Source organism: Cervus canadensis, chromosome 2 (assembly GCF_019320065.1).
Source record: "Cervus canadensis isolate Bull #8, Minnesota chromosome 2, ASM1932006v1, whole genome shotgun sequence".
In the NCBI taxonomy this organism is placed as follows: domain Eukaryota; kingdom Metazoa; phylum Chordata; class Mammalia; order Artiodactyla; family Cervidae; genus Cervus; species Cervus canadensis.
Window position 1 is genome coordinate 33,439,424 of NC_057387.1, and position 22,365 is coordinate 33,461,788.

A 22,365-nucleotide genomic window follows, 5' to 3' on the forward strand; every position below is an offset into this window, starting at 1 on the left:
GGAGAACCCTAAAGGCCTTAGGTTGCTACTAAGGTAAAGTGGAATTTTTGAATTTAACATGCAAATCCTTGTTAAAGGGTTTGAGAAGGTCTTATTTTTAAAATACTATCAATAGCAAAGAAAAACTCCTTAGTTCCACATCCTTGTTACAGATCAGGAAAAAAATCTTACACTGTAGGGAAAAAAGTCTAAACTCTTTGAAGTCTTAATCTATATCAAGCATGTGTAAATGACATAGAATTAGTCAAGCAAAACAGAAAAATCATGGGGATAAACTGTACACAATTAATTTCCAAAGGAAAGTAGAAATTAATGTTTAATAAGTTAAAGGCAAATTGGAATAAATAGAACGATCTGATTATGAGCTCATAATTGATCTCATTATTGAGCTCATAATGCAATTATTAGTTCCTTTTCTAATTTCCTATAATTGAAAATTATTTTCTAAAAGCAAACAGTACTAAAAGAATCAGCCATCTGTCGATTATAAAAGCAAACTATAGTGAGGTTTACATTTTCATCACAAATCCATTTCTAAGAATACTGGAATTTAACACTCTAGTAGTAGTCACAAAAAGTGTTACTTTGTTGAACTTTCATTCAACTAAATTATTTATATTTCTGCTACATAGTAACTTCAAACAACAGTTTTTTTCCTAAAGCATGTGTGTGCTTATCTTTTTAAATTTATTGAGGCAATTAGCGGTATGAATTTGCAGTCTTTAAGGGGGAACTTTCAAGAGCTTCCTCTCCTCCCTTGATATCAGATACAGTCTTCTTTTGTGAACCCTCTCAGTACTGCAGATAATTCCCGACCCACAGTTATGCTCAAACTGACAGATAATGGACAGAGAGTAAAAAATATTCTACAAAGGGCAGAGTATAAATAAAATTTAATGAATTTTACCTCCAAAATATCTTTGATGAAAGGCGTCCATCTAGACAGTTGAAAAGTTTCTTCTGCAGACCGATCCTTTCTTGATGGTTTGCCTTGTTGAGACTAATATAATTAGAGGAAAAAAACTAAAACTCAGTGATTTTATTTAGTGATACTCTCTTTATCTTTTCTATCAAGATGTTTAATTTACAACAAATACTATGTTGCATTTGACTTAAAACTAAGAGTGAAAAAGTTCACTAAAAAAATCTGAATAGGTGTAGTCACATAACTTCACAATATTTCTGTACATTAATGATAAAATTTGATAGTATCAGAAAGTATGTTTTCTCCAAAATGCTTATATGAAACTTGATAGGAAAGAGTAAGACTCTACACAGACTTCCTCAAATTTTTCTATAAATAAATCATAGAAAGAAAAGCATAAACAGCAAATTACAACAGAAGCTGAAAGATATAAATTCACTAGAAAAATGTATTTATCCAAATTACTCATGGAAAAGAAAATGAAATTTTTAATATTTTACTTACCAAATCTACAGAAGAAATTAAGAAGACTGTCCACATGGATTCCCACATAAGAAAACATATTTAATGTAAACAACCATGCACGCACATGTATAAGTATATACAGAATGTAAAATTTCTTACTGGAGGGACAATGGGAACACCAAGGTAGCTCCAGTTACGAATCATGTCACTCTCATTTTCTATCTTTACATTCTGGATCAACCTGTCCAAGTTTTCTTCTGTAGTTCCTTAGATAAATAAAAATGAATGCACAGTCAAATAATTGCTATCACAATCATTTCTAGGTTTAGGGACCTAAGAATAAAGCTTTTTTTTTTAAAGAAAGCAAACATTTAAATTATATAACCTTCAGTCTGCTCCCAATTCCACATTTTTCCTTTTATTTATCTTAATCAATTTTAACCACTACTTTCGGATTCTCCTGTGGGAGACCTGGGTTCGATCCTTGGGCTGGGAAGATCCCCCGGAGAAGGGAAAGGCTACCCACTCCAGTATTCTGGCCTGGAGAATTCCATGGACTGTACAATCCGTGGGGTCGCAGAGAGTCAGACACGAGTGAGTGACTTTCACTTTCACTTTTCACTTTAATTTTTCTAAGATTCTCTTAATGACCAGTGGTAAACTACTTATTGTAAAGTGATTTTAGAGCTGGGTATCTTTATCTTAATGTACTCATTAAAAAATAAACAATCTATATTACCATTAATACTGAAGATATAAAGTAGGATCGCTCTTATTTTATCATAATTATCATGACTTTTGCTGAGTAGAACTGGAAGGAGTACTCGCATAGCATCTTTGACTTTCTGTCCTTCTGCATCAGTTCCAAGTGCCAGGTCCTTAATGAAAATGAAATATAGTCAGTGGTCTATGATCTAAATTCATTTTTCAGTTAAAAGTATTACTAAAATTCGCCAAATTTTAATGGAGCATTGATGATATTTCATAGGAAATGTGAGCATCACTTGTAAACTATTACTGTATAAAATGTAAAAAGTCAAAACAATTCAGAAAGGAAGACAATCATTAATCTAAACTTTTACTAATATGGTAGACATGAGCTACATGTGGCTACTGAGCACTTGAAATGGGTCTAGTCTGAATCAAGATGTGCTATAAGTTAAAACAACAGAGTTTCAAGATTTACATATGAAAAAAAGTGTAAATTATTTCAATAATTGTTTTATACAGATTACATGTTGAAATGATAGTATTTTGGATATACTGAGTTAAATCAAGTATATTATTAAAATTAACCACACTCATCTCATTTTACATTTTTAATGTAACTACTAGAATATTTAAAATTACATCATGACTTACGTTCTATTTCTATTAGTACTGATCTGAACAGTTTTGGCATCAGAGAGCCGAGCCTTTAATTAAATGTGCCTACACAATACTCTGCAGGGTGCTACCTGAAATGCTGCACACACTGAAAAAGGCCAGCCAACAATGTTACCCTGAATTAATGCTCCAAACATTGAAGTCATCCTATTCAACCCAACATGCAGATTAGGAGGGACAGCCTACTATTAACATGATACTGTATAGCTACTTGTTAGCGTTGGTAAGGAATACTGTATTAAATACCAAGTGGGTGTATCTCCTTTTAAAAGAGATTGTATGGTTTAGGGTACTATATTGAGCAAAAAGTTAGGTTTTACCTTACAAAGTTAATTCTGGAAATCTACCTTGAACATAGATGTTTCTGACTCTGCACTTACCTGTTCAGTTTTGCAAAGCTTTTCTATATTAGGCTTGAACTTATTCATGCAATCTTCTGCTAAGTTAAGATGAACAACTTGCTGAAAAACAGAAAAAAATAATTTATTTAAAGGATTTTCATTTCTTTCTGTGTAACTGATAATACTAAACTTTTGAGATGGGCCTGAAGGGAAGTATGAGCTTAGGTGGGAAGGAGGAACCATGTAAAATCAAGGGAAACAACTCAAGAAAGAAAAAAAGTGGAAATTATCTGATCTAAAGGGGATAATCAACAGACCACAAAAAACAGAACGAAAGGGTTGAACTTTATTGGGTTTACGAGTAGTGAAAAATAAAGTGAGAAAAAACCAGTGAAGTCCATAAAGCCAAGAAGAAAAAGTCTGAATTTATGTTATTGATTTTTGATTAGGGAGTAATATGATAAAAAAAATTTAAATATTATTCTGACAATGACTTCTGAGAAGGAAACGAAAAGAAACAGTTTACCTGCCCACACAGCTTTAATTGCTTTAAAATTTACTACTATATAACTATTGATTCAAAGAAGCAAGCATAATAACAAGGACTTGTCAATCCAATGTTGAATTTTCTTATTAAGCTGATAAAAAATAAAGTTTCTCTGGGTGTTCAAGATGAAGATATAAAAAAGTTTTGACTGGATTTGAACAAATATAGAGAACTCTATTGGGTAGCTTAGATATTTGGGGTATTTCTCAGACCTAAAGTAAGGGTTTAAAGTAAAGTAACGTCGCTCAGTCGTGTCCGACTCTTTGCGACCCCATGGACTGTAGCCTCCCAGACTCCTCTGTCCGTGGGATTTTCCAGGCAAGAGTACTGGAGTGGGTTGCCATTTCCTTCTCCAGGGGATCTTCCCAACCCAGGGATCGAACCTGGGTCTCCAGCATTGCAGACAGATGCTTTACTGTTTGAGCCAAGGACAACTAATACCAAGTATTCCATGACACCCACAGCTAAACTCGACTAAAGAACTGGGTGGACTAATAAATTAAAAATGATTTCTTATATACGATACCACTTACCTTAGTAATCTGTTTACGGAAATGGGGCATCTTCTTCATCAGCTGGGTAAGAGCACTAAGTGATGTCTAGGAAAAATCAAACATTTAAAAAAACTAACTTTTGATTCAGTTATTTTATACAATAACTTTTTAATCCTATAGTTTTAAATTTTTATTAATTTACTAAATATTTGCCAATTAAAAAAATATTTCAAGAGGTTTCCAGTTGCAGCCATGATAAAAGTAGCTTATATAAAAATTATTCTCCCTCCATAAACAAAACCAAAATTGGACAAAATAAAAAAGACAACAGCTTTCACACAAAGGATGTCTTAAAAATAGTTCAAAGTTAGGTTACTTGGACAAAGGGAAGCACAGGAGGTGATCCTGCATCTGGCTCTTCCCGGGAACATTTTCCAAAGCACAGTGAAAAGAGGTAGAGTTCAAGTAGAAAAAAAGTCTCTCTGAACAGAGGAAAAAGAGATCAGAGTTTGGGGTTACTGAGGTAAGGTCTGCGGTCCAGGGTACTAGAGAGTAAAAGCCAGTCACAGCATAACTCACAGATGTGTAGAGGCGATGCCTTAGGATCCCTGGCCAAATACTAAGCTGCATGTGTACAGGGCGTAAGTCTCAGAGGCCTAACAGAGAACGACTGCAGAGATTTCAGATGGTCTTTACACTAAGACAGTATTGGCATTCTCTGATCCAGACAAAGTAAAGAGCTCTAAGTGAACATCCCAGACATTCAGTCCTGGAAGGACTATGTCTTTGAACTAAATAAAAAAGTGAAATACACTCAATGTAACAAAAGCCTCACATGAGATTTCCACACAATCTAGGTTATTCACCAGCAAATTAACTGACTTCCAGAACAGAACTCAGTACTCTTTGTAGACAGAACATCATCAACAGCCTCTGCAATATAGCATTCACCAGGTCCAACATACAATATACAACTGGACATGTAAAACAGGAAAAAGTGATACTCAAGTGGTAAAAACAGTCAATAAAAGCAGACTCAAAATAATCCAGATGCTGGAGTTAGCAGACAAGGAATTTAAAATAACATATTTATGTTAAAGAAAACAGGGGAAAAGATAAACTATAAATGAACGAAAAGATGGAGTATATCAATAGAGAATCAGACTTTATTAAAAAAAAATTCAATGAATGTCCCAGAACTAAATGCAATCTTTGAAATTAAAAACACAATCAATGACATACATTATTGGTGAGACGATAAAATGGCACAGCAAACTAGTAAGTTTGGAAGTTTTCTATATGATTAAATATACATTTACTATATGACCCAGCAATCCCACTCTTATTTAAACAAGTGAATGAAAATATCTGTTCACACGAAACCTGAACGTTCATAGTGGCTTTATTTGTAATTGCCATCAACCTGGGGAAAAAACCTAAATGTTCTGCAGTTTGTGAATGGATAACATCCACACAATACATCCACACAGCGGAATACTACTCGGCAATAAAAATGTCGAAGCTACTGCTATATGTCACGTGGATGAATGTCACGTGCAATAGATTAAATGAAAAAGCCATATTGTTGTTATTACGTTATTACATAAATGACACTTAGCTGTTATTCTGGAAAAGGCAAAACTGTAAGAAGAGAAAAAAAGAATAGTGGTTCTAAGGTGGAGAGGTTGCCTACAAAGTGGCAGAAGGCAATGGGGGATATTGATGGAAATGTCCTATATCTTGGTTGTGGTTATATGAGAGTATACATTTGTCAAAACTCACAGAATCATACACTATAAAGGGGAACTTTACTTTCTAACTCAGTTTAAAAAAGCACTAGTCAAAATAAAGCAGGTATGGCTATATTAAAATCAGACAAAGTAGAATTTAAGGCAAGGAATATTGCAGATGAAAACTAAAATGACATTTTATACTGATAAAAGATAGATTCAATAGAAAGAAAACTATCTTAAATTTATAAAGAGTCTAATTAAACAAGGCTGCATCAGTTGACATAGCTTTGAGAGTTGACAAGATTATTAAAAAAAAACAGACTAATTCAGCCATACATTATACCATTCCTGGTAACTGATATAAAAAACAGATAAAAAATTAGTAAAGAAATAGAATATTTGAATAACATGATGAACCAACTTGGCTTAATTAACATTCACAGAATTTGTATTCTTCTCAAGCACACATAGGTTATTTACCACAACAGATCACATGATAGGTCACAAGCCAAGACTGAACAAATTTCAAAGGACTAAGCTCATACAGACTCCATTCTCTGACCACTGTATAATTAAATTACAACTCAGTAACAGTATGATAAGTAGAAAACTCACAAACTCTTTGAAATTAAAAAAAATTCCTATGTAACACATGAGTCAAAGAAAAAATTATAATAAGAGAAAATATTCTGAGCTAAATTGAAATAAAAATAGGTTATTCCAAAACTTGGGAAATGCAGCTACATAATGTTAAGAAGGAAATATCCAAATATATATAGGAGAGAAAAAAGTTGAAAACCAATGCTCTTAACATCCAACTTAAGAAGTAAGAAAAACAAGCCAAAGTTGAAATCAGTTCAATATAAAACTAACATACAAAAGAAAAATCAGCAAAGCCAAAAGTTGGTTCTTTGAAATATTAATAATATATAAATAGGGGATGTTAATAGTCAAGAGGCTAAAACACAAATCAACAAAATTAGGATTAAATAGAACATAGCTACAGGTTCTACAGACAATGAGAAGATAAGAGGATAGTTGAAAATGTAGATGTAATAGACAAATCCCTTAAAAATGCAATATCCCAAAAATTATATAAGAAAAAATTAAAATCTGAAGAGCTCTGTACCTATTAAAGACCTTATAATTAAAGACATCCCCATAAAGAAAATTCCATGCCCAGACTGTTTCAGTTGTGAAGTCTTTCAAGCCATGATGGGACAAGTTACACAAACACTTCCAGAGAGTAATATGAGAGGGAAAGCATTACAATTTATTTTAGACCAATATAATTTTGTCACCAAAATTGCCTAGAACATTACCACAATAAAAAGAATTATTGCTCATAAATCTAGAAGTAAATATTCTAAACAAAATATTAGCAAGCAAAATCCAGTGATATAACAAAGGGATAAGGTATCATAACTTAGTAGAGCTAATTCCAAGAACGCATGGATGGTTTAATGTTAGAGAACAGTGAATGTAACTTATCACATTAACAGAATAAAAAAGGAAAAAATAATTTAATAGGTGCTTAAAAATTTCATTTGATGAAATCTGACACCCACTGTTGATTTAAAAAACAAAACAAAAAAAACCTGTTGACAAATATGGAATAGAAGGGAACTTCTTAATCTGATAAAGGATGTATCTAAAATAACTTAAAACTACCATAATACCCAATGATGAAATATCAAACACATTTCCCCCAAGGCTGGGAATGAGACAAGGATATCCTGTCACCAGTTCTATTCTATGTTTTACTGCTAGGAGGTATTAACTACCAAGAAAATTAGTGTAAAATGTACAAAGAGTCAAAAGGATAGGCTAAATATTCTTTATTCATAGATATTATTGTGCAACTTTTTGAAATAATAGAAATGTCCTATATCTTGATTTAGGTGGTAGTTCCAAATGGTGTGTGTTTACATGTGTTTGTGTATGAATACATATATATGTATTTGAAAGTTATTCAGTATACACTTAAGATTTGTGCATTTTATTTAGGTAAATTATGAATGTGAAAAGTGGAAGTGTTAGTTGCTCAGCTGTGTCAGAAACTGTGACCCCAAGGACTGTAGCCTGCCAGGCTCCTCTGTCCCCATGGGATTTCCCAGGCAAGACTACTGGAGTGGGTTGCCATTCCCTTCTCCAGAGGATCTTCCCGATCCAGGGATCAAACCTGGGTCTCCTGCACTGCAGGCCAATTCTTTATCACTGAGCCACCATACCTTAATATTAAAAACCCTAACATGAACACATTTATGCAATTGGCTAAATGGTCTTTTAAAAATAAACTTTAAATGTAGCAAGACAGATAAAATGTTGCTAAGTGTTGAGGCTGGGTAATGGGTACAAGAAAGTTTATTTTTTCTACTTTGTGTATGTTAGAAAGGTCTCAAATGGCAAGTTAGAAAGATAAAAAATTTTACACAAACTTTAAAATTCACCTATGTCATAACCTTGAAAGTTACATTAACACTCTTACCTTTCCTTCTGTTGCTTTCTTTGTTGATGAAATTTCCTTCATAAGCTTGGGAATTTCCCTGTCAAATTATAAGAAATTATTTAAATTTCTAAAGTGTAATTCACAAAAATATCTTAAGATTAAAAAATGTACTATTAGTACTATGTAATTAGCATTTTTTTAAAAATATGGAACAAAAATTAAAAGAGGTTCACATACTCTAATACAACTGCAATATGGCGATGTCGAATTTTGACCCAGAGGTCATCATCTTCTTCAAGGACTGCCTCCTTTTCCTTCCCATCTGTCTTATATCTACAAGTAAGAGAAGTATGAAACTTTTGGATTATTTTGCACCTGATGAAGTAAAAGAAAAATTTTTATAAGTAACAATTTTAAGACACAGCTCAAGAAACTGAAGACTTTAGGAGGACAATGAATACCTACTCAAAACTAAGGCATATTGCTATCCATACAACAAAAATCAAAGTGCTATGCCCACCATGACCTTTTTACTTTCAATGTTATTTTTTGCTGTGATTATTAGAGTTTTATCTCAGTATCTTAGAAACAAAAATTCAGTGTTCCACAGTCAACTTTAACAAGAGTGAATATATTAACAACTTGTATTCTAATTGCTCAAAACAATACTTTTGATGTACTAATAACCATCAACACAACTGTCAAACATCCATTAAGAAATGTTACTCCTCAATGAAGTCTATTAAGTACTGAAGGTGTTTCAGAGTTGGTACAAAATTCGCAAACATATATATTTATTTCTATATTCTTTTTTTTAATTAATTTTAAATGGAGAATAATTACAATATTGTGATGGTTTTTGCCATACATCAACATGAACTGGCCACAGGTATACATTTGTGCTCCCCATCCTGAATCCCCCTTCCACCTTCCTCCCCACCTTATTCCTCTGGGTTATCCCTGGGGACAGGCTTTGGGTGCCCTGCTTCATGCATTGACCTTGCACTTGTCATCTATTTATTTATTTTCCAAAAGCATTATTTTATTTTTTTTCCATTTATTTTTATTCGTTGGAGGCTAATTACTTTACGATATTCTTTCCTTACCCTATAGCCACATTTCCTTTAAAGAAATGGGAAAGGCAATGAGAAAAACTAATGCAGCCATTAAAAACTTTGACTGCTTTAATGAGTTCTAATGAACTGAGAGGCAATTAAAGAAGTTCAAGAAATCACTCAAAATGGATACTTGGAAATTTCTGCTCTGTATTATTTCCATTAAAAATCCTGATGGAGCACAATCCACAGGAAGTTCATGCTTCCATCTAGTCTGATCCCTAGACTTTCCTGATTCATAAGAAAAGGAGTATCGCTGATCTTTTTTGTTTTTAAATAAGTCTCTCCACTACCCTTAAAAAATTAAATCTTGCTTTCCTTGCCAGCAAATCTAGGGAGATAAATATTTTAAGTACTAGGTTAGAAATGTCTGAAAGTTAAAGTCAATAGACTGGAACCAAATCCTTTAGTGTCCATTATTTTAAGTCATTTCCAAATCTCTTGAGCAATGTTGGTTTAGAGACCTAAAGGATAAGAGAGGTAAATAACATCCTTTCTGAAAATTTGGAATAAACTGCTTACAACTACTTTTATACTAGAGAAATAGCTATGTTGCTCTGTCAGCTAACATTAATACAAATAACAAAGAAAAACTCAGAATTTGACTAGAATGCAAATAGAAATACAAGAGAAAATACAAAATTAGTTTAAACAATATTTGTTTTAAGAAAAAATATTAAATATAATTAGCACAAATTTTTGGATTTTTTAATCTATAAAAATTGCTAAACATAAGATTTCAGAAAACTAATTTTCATTTTTATTACTTCACAGCAGTAAATCTTGGCTGAAAAATGCCAATCTGGATTTTGAAATTATGATATCAAATAACATGTTATATATATGTGTATATATACTCAACTAACGTGTTATATATATATGTATATACACAAATGATATACAAAGGTACAATAAAACGGTCCCTTAATAGAAAAATAATTTGATTTTTCATTTAACTATTTGATATTACTTTTAAAGTTAATATGCTTATATCAGAGTTAAATCAATAATAGGTACCAAACCGGTAAAACTGCTTCTCTTCTCAATAACCATCCTATATAGTTTTCTAGTATATAGTCTTCTAGTATTTTTAAATACACTATGGTGACTAGATGCACATTTACATACTTTTGGATGTCCAATTCAGAATAATCACATCCTAACCAATTTGAATATGTTTTCCACTTCAATAAATATAGTAGTGGGCCTGGTTTATTTACTGAAAAGTGCAATTCCAGCTGTTTAAAATCCATTTTTGTTGCAGACATAGTTAAGGGAGCAAATTTACCAAAAAAAGCTTCAAAGCAGTTAAATTACCTATTAACCAAACTATGATTACTGGTGTAAGAGAAAGATAAAGCCTTGAATAAAAGAGGTTCTGGGGGCTTTAGATTTCTGTTGCCTGCATGAGCCATTAGATGCTAACATGCTATCCTGTTTGTATATGCCCTATGTATTCCCTTCAAGTTATACTTGCTTGTATGTATCATTCTCAATCGGCAGTAGATCGTATGCCATTGCCTGAAAGGTCAGTTCATGCACGACAGTGGACACAGGATCAAAGCCACGATCAATTATTATGAGCTGGGAATGAGTTTTACCCTGGAATAACAAGATAAAATTATCTTAAACTTCCATTTCTTTCTGTGAACACATTTTTAATATCTTAGAAAACAAAATCAGACTTATCCTAAGTTCTGCCACATTCTTAAACATGAAGTTATATTAAAAAAGAAAAATATGAGAGGCACAAGAGGGGAAGAAAATAAGACTACAAAACCAAAGCTTTCATAATTAGATTAACAGGCTTACTTAATAATATGATATTGTGAAAATTCCTTTAAAAAAATAACATTTGGCTTGCACTAAATCTTATTTTCTTGGAATTCAGCTTCATAAACACTAAAGCTGATCTAAGTTATGAAAGGAAGCTATTACCTGAGCTCTTTATGTTACACATTGCACTAAACTAAGCTTTCTAGTTCTCTGACACCACCTCTGTCAGTCTACTCAGACTCCTCACTCTCCAACCCAAGCCCAAATGCTGGAATTCCCCAGGTTCCAATCTTAGTCTTTGATTATGTTATCTTGATAAGATAATAGTACCTGTCATTTATTAAACTCCTATATGTGCCCAACATATGCTAATCTGTCTAATCCTCATATCAACCAACCAAAGTACGTATCATATGACCCATATTATATGAAAATACAACTCAGAGTAAATATGTCCAAGAACACAGAGTTGGCGATAAAAGGAAAAACTATGTTTATTAAACGTTTACTCAGCTGCAAGGATTATTCTAAAAACTTTTAATGTATTAATTCATTTAATCCTCTATATTATAAAATAGATATTCTCCTATTACCCCCATTTTATAGATAAAAAAACTTAACATAACTTGCTAATTGATATATCCATGAATTAAATGGCAGAGCCAGGATCTGGACAAAGAACTTAATTCAAAACTGTTATCTTCCCCACTAAACCACATTGTCTATTAAGATTTCTACTACCATTTATATCAGTGATATCCAAATCAAAATTCTCAAATACTGGAAAACAAATGAACAACAGTTTACTTGGTTTATAAAGAAATAAGACAGACTTTATGCATAACCACTATTTGTCTTTTATATGTTACCTTTATTAGGCTCTTTTCATCAATCTTGTAGTAGTTTTCAAGCTTTTTTTCAACAAGCTGAGCAAGCTTACTGGCATTATCTAGAGGTTTACTAGAAATGGAAAAGATATTCAAACTATCTTTCTTTCAAGACACACTTTACATTATCAAGCTGAATTCTAAAATTAAACCATAAATTTATTAATTTAAAGATTTTATAAGCATGGAGAAATTTAGATAATAATACTAAAGAAATACACAGCTATATCAATTTGTTTTGATTTTATCAATGTAAACCTTATCATATGTGCTTCAGATTTTTTTCATATGAAGGAAATATAAATAAAACTATAGTTTCTTTAGTCCCCTCCCCAGTCTTCACCTCTACTCCTAGCCACCCCTGCCCCAAAGCAACTACTACCATAATTTGATGTATATTCTTCCTATCATTACAATTATACATATATTTACTGTTTTATATATATTTTAACAGTATATGTTTTTACTGTCATATATGTTTGAGATCTATGTTGACACACACATCAAAAAATATTTACTCATTTTAGTTCTATATAGTATTCCATTATATGATTATACTGGATTTACACATTCATTCCCTAAAGATGGACATTTAAGTCATTCTCAATTTTATACTATTGCAAACAACATGGAAACAAATATCTTTATACATAAATCTCCATGTAAATGTTTCTCTAGGTATACTATTTCTAAAAGTAGAATTGCAGGCCATATAGTATGTACGTTTTCAACTTTTCTACCATATTACTCTCCAAATTACTTGACCAATTATCTCTCCCATTTCTATGAGATTTCCCTATATACTAATATTTAGTCAACTTTCCAATAAAGTTGTTTGTATAAAATCATATATCACTATCTTCTAAAATGATAAAACCATACTCTAAATTGTAACTTTAAGACCAGTGACATTAGTGTAACTTCTGAATCTATAAAGACAACGCTGGAAAAGACTCTTCAATTAGCACACCAACCTCAAAAATGGAGGAACTCTTTGTAAAGGCTTCAAAATGTTAAAGGACCTTTAGATTTTATACTTCAAAAGTAAATAAAGCAGCAACTATACAGGATAATTTATTATACATTATGCCTTAAAATATTTTCAAAAGGAAATAATTTCATGTTAGAATTACACTTGAAAAGTTCATAAGGCATAAAAGAATACTTTGCAAAAGAATAGGATAGGATTTTAAAAGCCTGGATTATTATTTAACTATCACAATAACTAGTAAGCTTATTAAATTATAAACTGGCTACAGTTATCCCTCAGGAGGGCTTCCCTGGTGGCTCAGTGGTAAAGAATCCACCTATAATGCAGGAGACCTGGGTTTGATCCCTGGATTGGGAAGATCCCCTGGAGAAGGGAATGGCAACCCACTCCAGTATTCTTGCCTAGAGAATCCCAAGAAGAGAGGAGCCTGGCAGGCTACCATCCATGGGGTTGCAAGAGTTGGACAAGACTTAGTACTAAAGCACCACCAATATCACAGGTGATTGGTTCCAGGACCTCACTCAGATATGAAAATCCATTGATGCTCAAGTCTCATATATAAAATGGTATAGAATTTGCATATAACCCATACACATACCCCATATACTTAAAAATCATCTCTAGATTACTTACAACACTAATATAATGTAATGCTATGTAAAGTCATAAATACTATGTAAATGCTATGTAAATAGTTGTCTGCATGTAGCAAATTCAAGTTTTGCTTTTGGGGACTTCCTGGAATTTTTTTTTTACATTTTCAATACACAATTGGTTGAATTTGAGGATGCCAAACTTATGGATACAGGATAGTGGACTATATTACATATTCATTTCCCTGAACATAGCCAAACACCAAGAGCAGAAGCTTGAACAGAGACTGAACTCTAGCAAAAGATAAACCACTTAGTTCAGAATGTAATTAGCACAGCACCTATAAGAAAAAGAATGTTTCTAACACTCGTGGTATGAGTAACGAGCTTGTTTGGTCACATCTGAATTAAGGAGACTTACAATATTTCTTCTAAGTAATTAAGAAAACTTTTTAAATGGTTAAGGATAATGAAACTTAAATATAAAGCACTACATGAATTTGAAATTGAACAATTACGCCAACTACCTCAACAAATGTCAGTGTTTAAAGAACTTTTTAAAACAGAGACAAGTTATATTACTTATTATTAGTAGTAATAGTAGTACAGTGTATTTACTTCTACCCTTTCATTAGTGCCATGCACTATTTTGAGTGCTTTATAGATATTAACTCATAATGCTAAAAACAACTTTATGAGGTGATTACTATTATTTTTCCCATTTCATATACAAAGAAATTGAGGGCAGAAGAATCACACAGCCAGTAAACAGCAGAGATTAAAATCCAAGCTGTTTGGCTATACAGAACAACATGAAAGTCTAAGAACATAATATTGAGCAAAGCCAGAAATAAAAAATGCCATGACCCCATATATATACCAAGTTCAATAACAGGCAAAACTGAAATACGTGTTAGAAGTCAGAATAATAGTTACTTCTGAGGAGGAGGCAGTGGGTGATGACTAGAAGGGATCATAAGCGGGGCCTCTGAGATGCTGTTAGTATTCTATCTCTTGACCTGCGTGAAGTTAGATGTCTATGTTCACTTTGGAATGATTTATCAAGCCACATAAATATAATTTATGCATTTTATAGTAAACTTTACTTTTAATAATGAGCAAATAAATAAAGGTACGTAGTACTAAAGTCAAACATTAACTTTAAAAAAACCCCTCAAATCTATTTAAAATGGCCACTGGAATTAGATACCATAGATATTTAGACACTATAACCAGTATCCAGATACTATGAATATTTCAATTTAGTGGAAATTTAATGAAACATTAAATGTAAGGCAATATTCCCCACAGGACAACAAAGACATTCTTCTAAGCATTCCTTAAACTCATGAAAAATATTCATGTAAATCATACCAAATTTAAGCTCTGAAATTCAGTAACAGAGGCTATCAGTTACTCTGAAATTTAAGCCTTAAACTTTAAATCTCCTATATACAGAGCATAATGTTATAAAGAAAATAAATTCTGCAAACCAACACACAAAAACATGGAGACATGACCTCTATATCAACGAGCAAACAGACATCATAACATATAATGACATCATTGAGTGCCTTACCTTTTATATCTTACTCCAGGATTTTCATCCAGGGTAGCACATACTGTAACTATCTGCTCAGCCATTGCTTCCATGATGGTATCTTTTCCATTTGCATTACTTGGGTCTGGACTGTAACAGTAATAGAATGCATCTGGTACATCAAGAGTATATACCTAAGTTAGGCCAAAAAAGTCACACTGTCAATTTAGAAATTTAATTAAAAATATGTATCAAGAAAAGCATAGTTATTCCTTGGGACTCTACAAAATACATGTACTAACCATGCTGTTTCCTGAAACAACTGTGTCTTTACCTTAATTAAATCTCATTTTCTCTGTCATCTTGATTTCATTCCTTTTCTCACTCTCCTTTCCTGCTTAATCTACCTCTCTCCTTCGGTTCTTGTTTTATACATAGATTGTACTGTTGGGTTTTCTCTACCTGTGCAGCAGATAAAGGGATCTGAGGTAGTCAAAGAAAAACAGAAACCTAATACTTGGCAAGAAGAAATAAAGCCAAAGTTGGTCTACATATCTGACATACTTTAAAATCTCAACCCATCAGAGAATAACCTAGAAATTTTCCAAAGTTAATATGTATCTTCAATTCCTTAGCTTATATTCTTGATATTAAGAGTATAAATTTCTCTCCTTAAAGTAGAAAAACACTTCCCCAAAAAACACAGCATTGTGCCGGACATAGTACTGATCTTAGTATACATACAGTGAAATCTCACATTTTTCAACTAACAAAAGCATTTATCTACATTCAAAGAATTGGATTAGAGATTTACTATTGTGTTATTTGATGACTACAAAAGAAAAATCTCTCTAATTGGAGGTGAGAGTTTCACATTCAATTAATTTTGTTTTTAAACAATGGTAGTAATCCCTCTTAGTCTAATGTGTTGAGTATAAAAGTAGACATGTAATAAATAATATAGGCTAATAAATTATGGATAAACTTCCCTGCATTTCCTTTCACACAAAGTAATACCTTTCTCTGAACATAACTTATCACTACCAGTAGGAGCCTGAACATGGACTGAGGTTCAGCTAAAGCTAATGTGCTGTTCAGGTCTGTCCTGCTCAAAGTCTTAGCTGCCATAACTGCTGACAAGCACCCTACAGCTGGACTGTGGCTTTCTCACAATATTCTACCCACTGCAGTAGAAAATATCTGTTCAAAAATATTTATTGCCTTTCCTGACAGGGCCTCTCCTTATGGGAGTATACTTCCCACTCATGGATATCAGGCTATCTATGGTCATCGGAACATGAACAGAAGTGACATGTGCCTACTTCCCTACTTCCCTGCAGAAGCTTTAAAAGCCATTGTACGGCTCCACCATTTCTCTTTTCTTTCTGCTATGTCCCAGAGAAGAGTTAACTCCACTCCTTCAGCTTATATCCCAGAATGAAGAGGATATAGAGCAACGACCTAGTCAAACCACAGTGGACAATAACATGAATGAGAAATAAACTTTGTTGTTGTGAAACACAGATTTGGAGATTTGTTACCACATCTTAAATTAATCTAAGTTATTATCTAATACTCCAATGAACCAAGTAGAACTCTGGAGCTGGTTTTCTGTCTACACTCACATCTTCCCTTTCCTTCACTCTCCTCCCCCTCCTTTCCATCACCATGGTGTGTTCCTTTAGACTATTACTAAATGCTTTCTTCATCTCCATGATCCACAACCAGTTCCTTAAATACAGGAATTCTCCATTACCCCCACTCACAACTTCCATTTACTTTTCTTGCTAAATTATAGCTGGCTTAGATTTATTTCTATCTAGATACAATCTAGCACCTTCTCCACTAACTGTACCAGACTTTCTGTACTCCCTAAGGTCCACTGTAAACAAACTTTCTTATATTAATGCTTTCCATCTAATTGCCCTAGTTTATATGTGATAGTATTAATTAAACCCTTTGAAAGGGAAAGAGTTTTCTTTAATTCCTTTGACTCAGATTTAGGAGAAGTCAACCACTTTTCTCTCCATGCAACTTCTAAATATGTTTAATGTACAACTTCTCTTCTTTGGAAGACTATCATATCTGACTTTACCAATTTCTCTTCAATGATCTCCCAACTTCTACTTTTCCTTAAAGACTTTGGTACTCTTCTATATCTGCCCATTTTCTGCCATCATTCTTGATGGAACCTGGTGCCTCCTACAACTTGGTCCCAACCTACCTACAGACTTATATATCATACCATCACCCCTAATAATCCATAATCCTGTTGCTTTCTTGCACTTTTCTGCTTCTGTATCTCTGCACTTAGGCTATTCTCACTTTCTAGAGTATTAAACTAAACTTACATAATATATTAAAGGAAAAAATCTTAAAGTAACCTTTGGGAAACAGTTTAATGTTAAGCAGATATCTAAAGATTTTATGATTTTGATTACAGCCTTCGTCAAAAACAGCAATAGCGTAAAAGAAAAATTCATTATCCAGGACCTTTTTATTTCTTAAAATATCAACTTTATGGTTCTAAGAAATAGTAAACTATTCCAATTCTACAAAATGTTAGAATCCAAACACAAAGAACAAAGCTAAACAATACACTAGCTGTGTGATTAGGGCAAGTTACTTAACCACTTTGATTTCTCCATCTTTAAAATGGAGACAGAATTACCATCTATTCATAGGGCTACTGTGAAGATTACATGAATATATTTATGTAAAGCACTTAGGAAAGCATCTGATAGAGAAAGTTCTATGTGTTTGCAATTATTATTATTATTAATTGAAGGCTCATTAACTATTCCAAAGGCAAATCAAGTCTATGAGAATCCTTCATTTTATAAATTAAAATAAATGATAGCTTATATAATGTTGTGTAAAAAGTTTACTAAAGAATTTTGTTTTAATATCACAAATGGTTACAGAATATAAACATTTTTCTTTGGAGTCATTTAACAAAGATTATGCTCAAAATCTTTTGATTTCATAATCTAATAGGGCTGTACATCTTGACACACACAGGACTTAGGGATGTAAAATTTAAGTCCACTCTTACTATTAATGCTATATTCCAATTTAGTACTCATGTTCCTCCCTTCACCAGAGTAAATGCTTATTTGTGGATTGTTTAAAATTCACCAAATACACAACATACAGAATATCGTTAGGATAAGTCTTTCTAGCAAATAAGTTCATAAAACTGCATTTTAAAATCGTTATTACAAGGATCAAGCAAGGAGAATGGGCAGCTTGTGCTTAGAATAAAATCCTTTTATTTTTAATTTTAGTTTATAATAATCCAAAATAAAAGGAGTTTTATTCTAAGCACAAGCAGCCCATTCTCCTTGCTTGACCCTTGTAACAAGCCTTTCAATGCTCAAAGAAAATTTTTTGATAAAAAATTTAAAAAATAAAAGTAGAAAGTACCTGAGATTCAAGTGGAATGAAGGAAATATTTATTTCTTTACATCTTCTTACCGACTTGGAGCAAGAAGCCTTAATTTTGTTAAAGAGACTGTCAGGGCAAACTGAGAGGATGAAAAAAATCAAAGTATATAACTGCATTTAAATTTTCATTCTTTTGAATAAGTCATTCCAACATCCAAAAATATTTATTTTTATATATAATTACTGACTTTCACAAAGTAATTTACTATGAGGATAGAGATAATATGTAAATACTGCTTTTCACTTTATACAACAGATGAATTCTAGTAATGAGCACTGTAACAGAAATTCCATTTTCCCCATTCATATCCACCATGACCTAAGATGTATTTCCTTACAGAGCTGGTAACAGCAAGCTAAAGCAAGCTAAAATTGTCAGGAAGGAAAATCAAGTCCAAACTAAGGACTTAAACTTTTGAAGGACTTTCAGAGCTTCTTAGGAATTTATACTTTTCTATATCTGCCACTAAGTGTAGCCACACCATACAAATTTTCATCTTTCCTTGCATTATAGGGCCTTCTTCAATGTGAGGAAATTCTAAGCCTCCAAACTAGTAAGTTCTGGACACTAGAGCTGTCTTCCCCTTGCCCCTGCCTTTTACCTAACTGCTTATAGTTTCACTAAATCCAGGTTGGAGCATCAACCATGGGCTTCTACTATCTTTTAACACAATGTTCTTTAATTTCAAGATTCCTTAAATTAAACGAAGCTTCACACATTAAAGTTTATCAATTCCATAAACATGATTTCTGTGTAACAAGGTTATTTAAATGGCAAATACTTATGATATGGCATTTTCTAAAATGCAAACTGCTGCTAGGTATAAGATAAATAATAATTTACAGGAAAAATAACTAGAAAACTGCTTTTTATGTGAATGTACAGAATAGAAAAAGAAATGTGACAGATTTTCTCCCTACTGTTAGCAAACAGATGGCAGTTTCTTCACTGCATCTCCCAAAGGGTCTTATAATATACTTTATTATACAGTCAAATCCCCAGTTGTAACTTTGATCTAAAGAATTCTCACTGTTATTGGAACAGAATTTGAGGGATAGCTCTCTCCATCAAACCCCCCTCCCCTGGATACCAGCAAAAATGACCATCTTTTGAAACTAGTTTGGAATGATTTCATTTTCTATCACCTTATCATGAATCAGGATAGAAATAATCTTACATTTTTAGATTCTTTCTAACCTAACTAGAACGAACAATAAATAGAAAGTTACTATTATTAAAATTAGCATAATAAATATTTCATAATTAGTAGGATTTGAAATGAAGCAGTAATTTTACAAAGCTACTTACAGTCAGTGAAGTAGATATATGCAGCTTTGTATTTGTTCTCTGATTTACCTCCAAAATCACGTAAAAAACAGTCTACAGACTGAAAAAAGATTGGACGTTAATATACATTTTATCAAGTACTAATTTAAATGTGCTTTTGAAATAATTAAGATTATTTGATAATAAAGTAAAACCTTAAATGTCAAAAGTGTAACTTACAAACTGATTTTTTAAGATGCTATGTTATCTAGCCATTTATAGGGAGAAACATAAGTAGTATGGTAAGATGTATGAACAGAGAGTGCTCTTTTGGTGATGAGGAGACCTAAGAATGGTCAAGGGACTAAGAAGCTGAAGCAACATAGAAGATAAGACTACTGGAAGAAAATGAATGTACTGGGAAGTATTACCTACATAGATAATGTATTACCTCCATCGAGACTATTACTGGAGAAGACTGCCAGTGAGCTAAGAGCTAAAGTTGTCAAGAGGGATTAGAATGAAAGACTAAAAGGTTAGCAGACTGCAAAGAGTATCTGCCTCTTGGCTGGTAGTTTTCAAGATACAACAGTCTGAAAACAATTTGTTTGTTTAAAAACAAACAATTTAATCTTCTCATCCATCTGTTCTTTTTTGTCTCCCTGCAACTCCTACAACCAGTATATTTCTGTTCAGTTCAGTTCAGTTCAGTTGCTCAGTCGTGTCCGACTCTTTGTGACCCCATGAATCACAGGACACCAGGCCTCCCTGTCCATCACCAACTCCCGGAGTTTACTCAAACTCATGTCCATCAAGACGGCAATGCCATCCAGTCATCTTATCCTCTGTAGACCCCTTCTCCTCCGCCCCCAATCCCTCCCAGCATCAGGGTCTTTTCCAATGAGTCAACTCTTCGCATGAGGTGGCCAAAGTATTGGAGTTTCAGCTTCAACATCATTCCTTCCAGTGAATACCCAGGACAGATCTCCTTTACGATGGACTGGTTGGATCTCCTTGCAGTCCAAGGGACTCTCAAGAGTCTTCTCCAACACCATGCTTCAAAAGCATCAATCCTTCGGCGCTCTGCTTTCTTCACAGTACAACTCTCACAACCATATATGACCACTGGAAAAACCATAGCCTTGACCAGACAGACCTTTGTTGGAAAAGTAATGTCTCTGCTTTTTTTTTTTAAATTTATTTATTTTTTCAGTGGGTTTTGTCATACATTGACATGAATCAGCAATAGATTTACACGTATTCCCCATCCCGATACCCCCTCCCACCTCCCTCTCCACCCGATTCCTCTGGGTCTTCCCAGTGCACCAGGCTCGAGCACTTGTCTCATGCATCCCACCTGGGCTGGTGACCTGTTTCACCATAGATAATATACATGCTGTTCTTTCAAAACATCCCACCCTCACCTTCTCCCACAGAGTTCAAAAGTCTGTTCTGTACTTCTGTGTCTCTTTCTCTGTTTTGCATATAGGGTTGTCGTTACCATCTTTCTAAATTCCATATATATGTGTTAGTATGCTATGTCTCTGCCTTTTAATATGCTATCTAGGTTGGTCATAACTTTCCTTCCAAGGAGTAAGCGTCTTTTAATTTCATGACTGCAATCACCATCTGCAGTGATTTTGGAGCCCAAAAAAATAAAGTCTGACACTGCTTCCACTGTTTCCCCATCTTTTTCCCATCAAGTGATGGAACCAGATGCCATGATCTTAGTTTTCTGAATGTTGAGCTTTAAGCCAACTTTTTCACTCTCCTCTTTCACTTTTTTTTTTTTTTTAATTTTTTTATTAGTTGGAGGCTAATTACTTCACAACATTTCAGTGGGTTTTGTCATACATTGATATGAATCAGCCATAGATTTACACTTATTCCCCATCCCGATCCCCCCTCCCACCTCCCTCTCCACCCGATTCCTCTGGGTCTTCCCAGTGCACCAGGCTCGAGCACTTGTCTCATGCATCCCACCTGGGCTGGTGACCTGTTTCACCATAGATAATATACATGCTGTTCTTTCAAAACATCCCACCCTCACCTTCTCCCACAGAGTTCAAAAGTCTGTTCTGTACTTCTGTGTCTCTTTCTCTGTTTTGCATATAGGGTTGTCGTTACCATCTTTCTAAATTCCATATATATGTGTTAGTATGCTATGTCTCTGCCTTTTAATATGCTATCTAGGTTGGTCATAACTTTCCTTCCAAGGAGTAAGCGTCTTTTAATTTCATGACTGCAATCACCATCTGCAGTGATTTTGGAGCCCAAAAAAATAAAGTCTGACACTGCTTCCACTGTTTCCCCATCTTTTTCCCATCAAGTGATGGAACCAGATGCCATGATCTTAGTTTTCTGAATGTTGAGCTTTAAGCCAACTTTTTCACTCTCCTCTTTCACTTT

At 33.4% G+C, this 22,365-nt stretch overlaps 1 protein-coding gene across 1 annotated transcript in view; it reads right to left on the bottom strand.

Annotated features, from left to right (window-relative positions):
* Positions 1-22,365, bottom strand: part of STXBP3 (syntaxin binding protein 3) — a 54,861-nt gene that overhangs the window by 11,964 nt on the left and 20,532 nt on the right. The window contains exons 5-16 of the mRNA XM_043460470.1: positions 19,999-20,077; positions 18,669-18,769; positions 15,282-15,436; positions 12,101-12,191; positions 10,933-11,057; positions 8,578-8,673; positions 8,380-8,437; positions 4,198-4,263; positions 3,157-3,237; positions 2,130-2,268; positions 1,550-1,656; positions 908-1,000 (exon numbers count right to left, since the gene is read on the bottom strand). Of these exons, the coding sequence (XP_043316405.1) occupies positions 908-1,000; positions 1,550-1,656; positions 2,130-2,268; positions 3,157-3,237; positions 4,198-4,263; positions 8,380-8,437; positions 8,578-8,673; positions 10,933-11,057; positions 12,101-12,191; positions 15,282-15,436; positions 18,669-18,769; positions 19,999-20,077 (1,191 nt within the window). The remainder of the gene's footprint in view (positions 1-907; positions 1,001-1,549; positions 1,657-2,129; positions 2,269-3,156; positions 3,238-4,197; positions 4,264-8,379; positions 8,438-8,577; positions 8,674-10,932; positions 11,058-12,100; positions 12,192-15,281; positions 15,437-18,668; positions 18,770-19,998; positions 20,078-22,365) is intronic.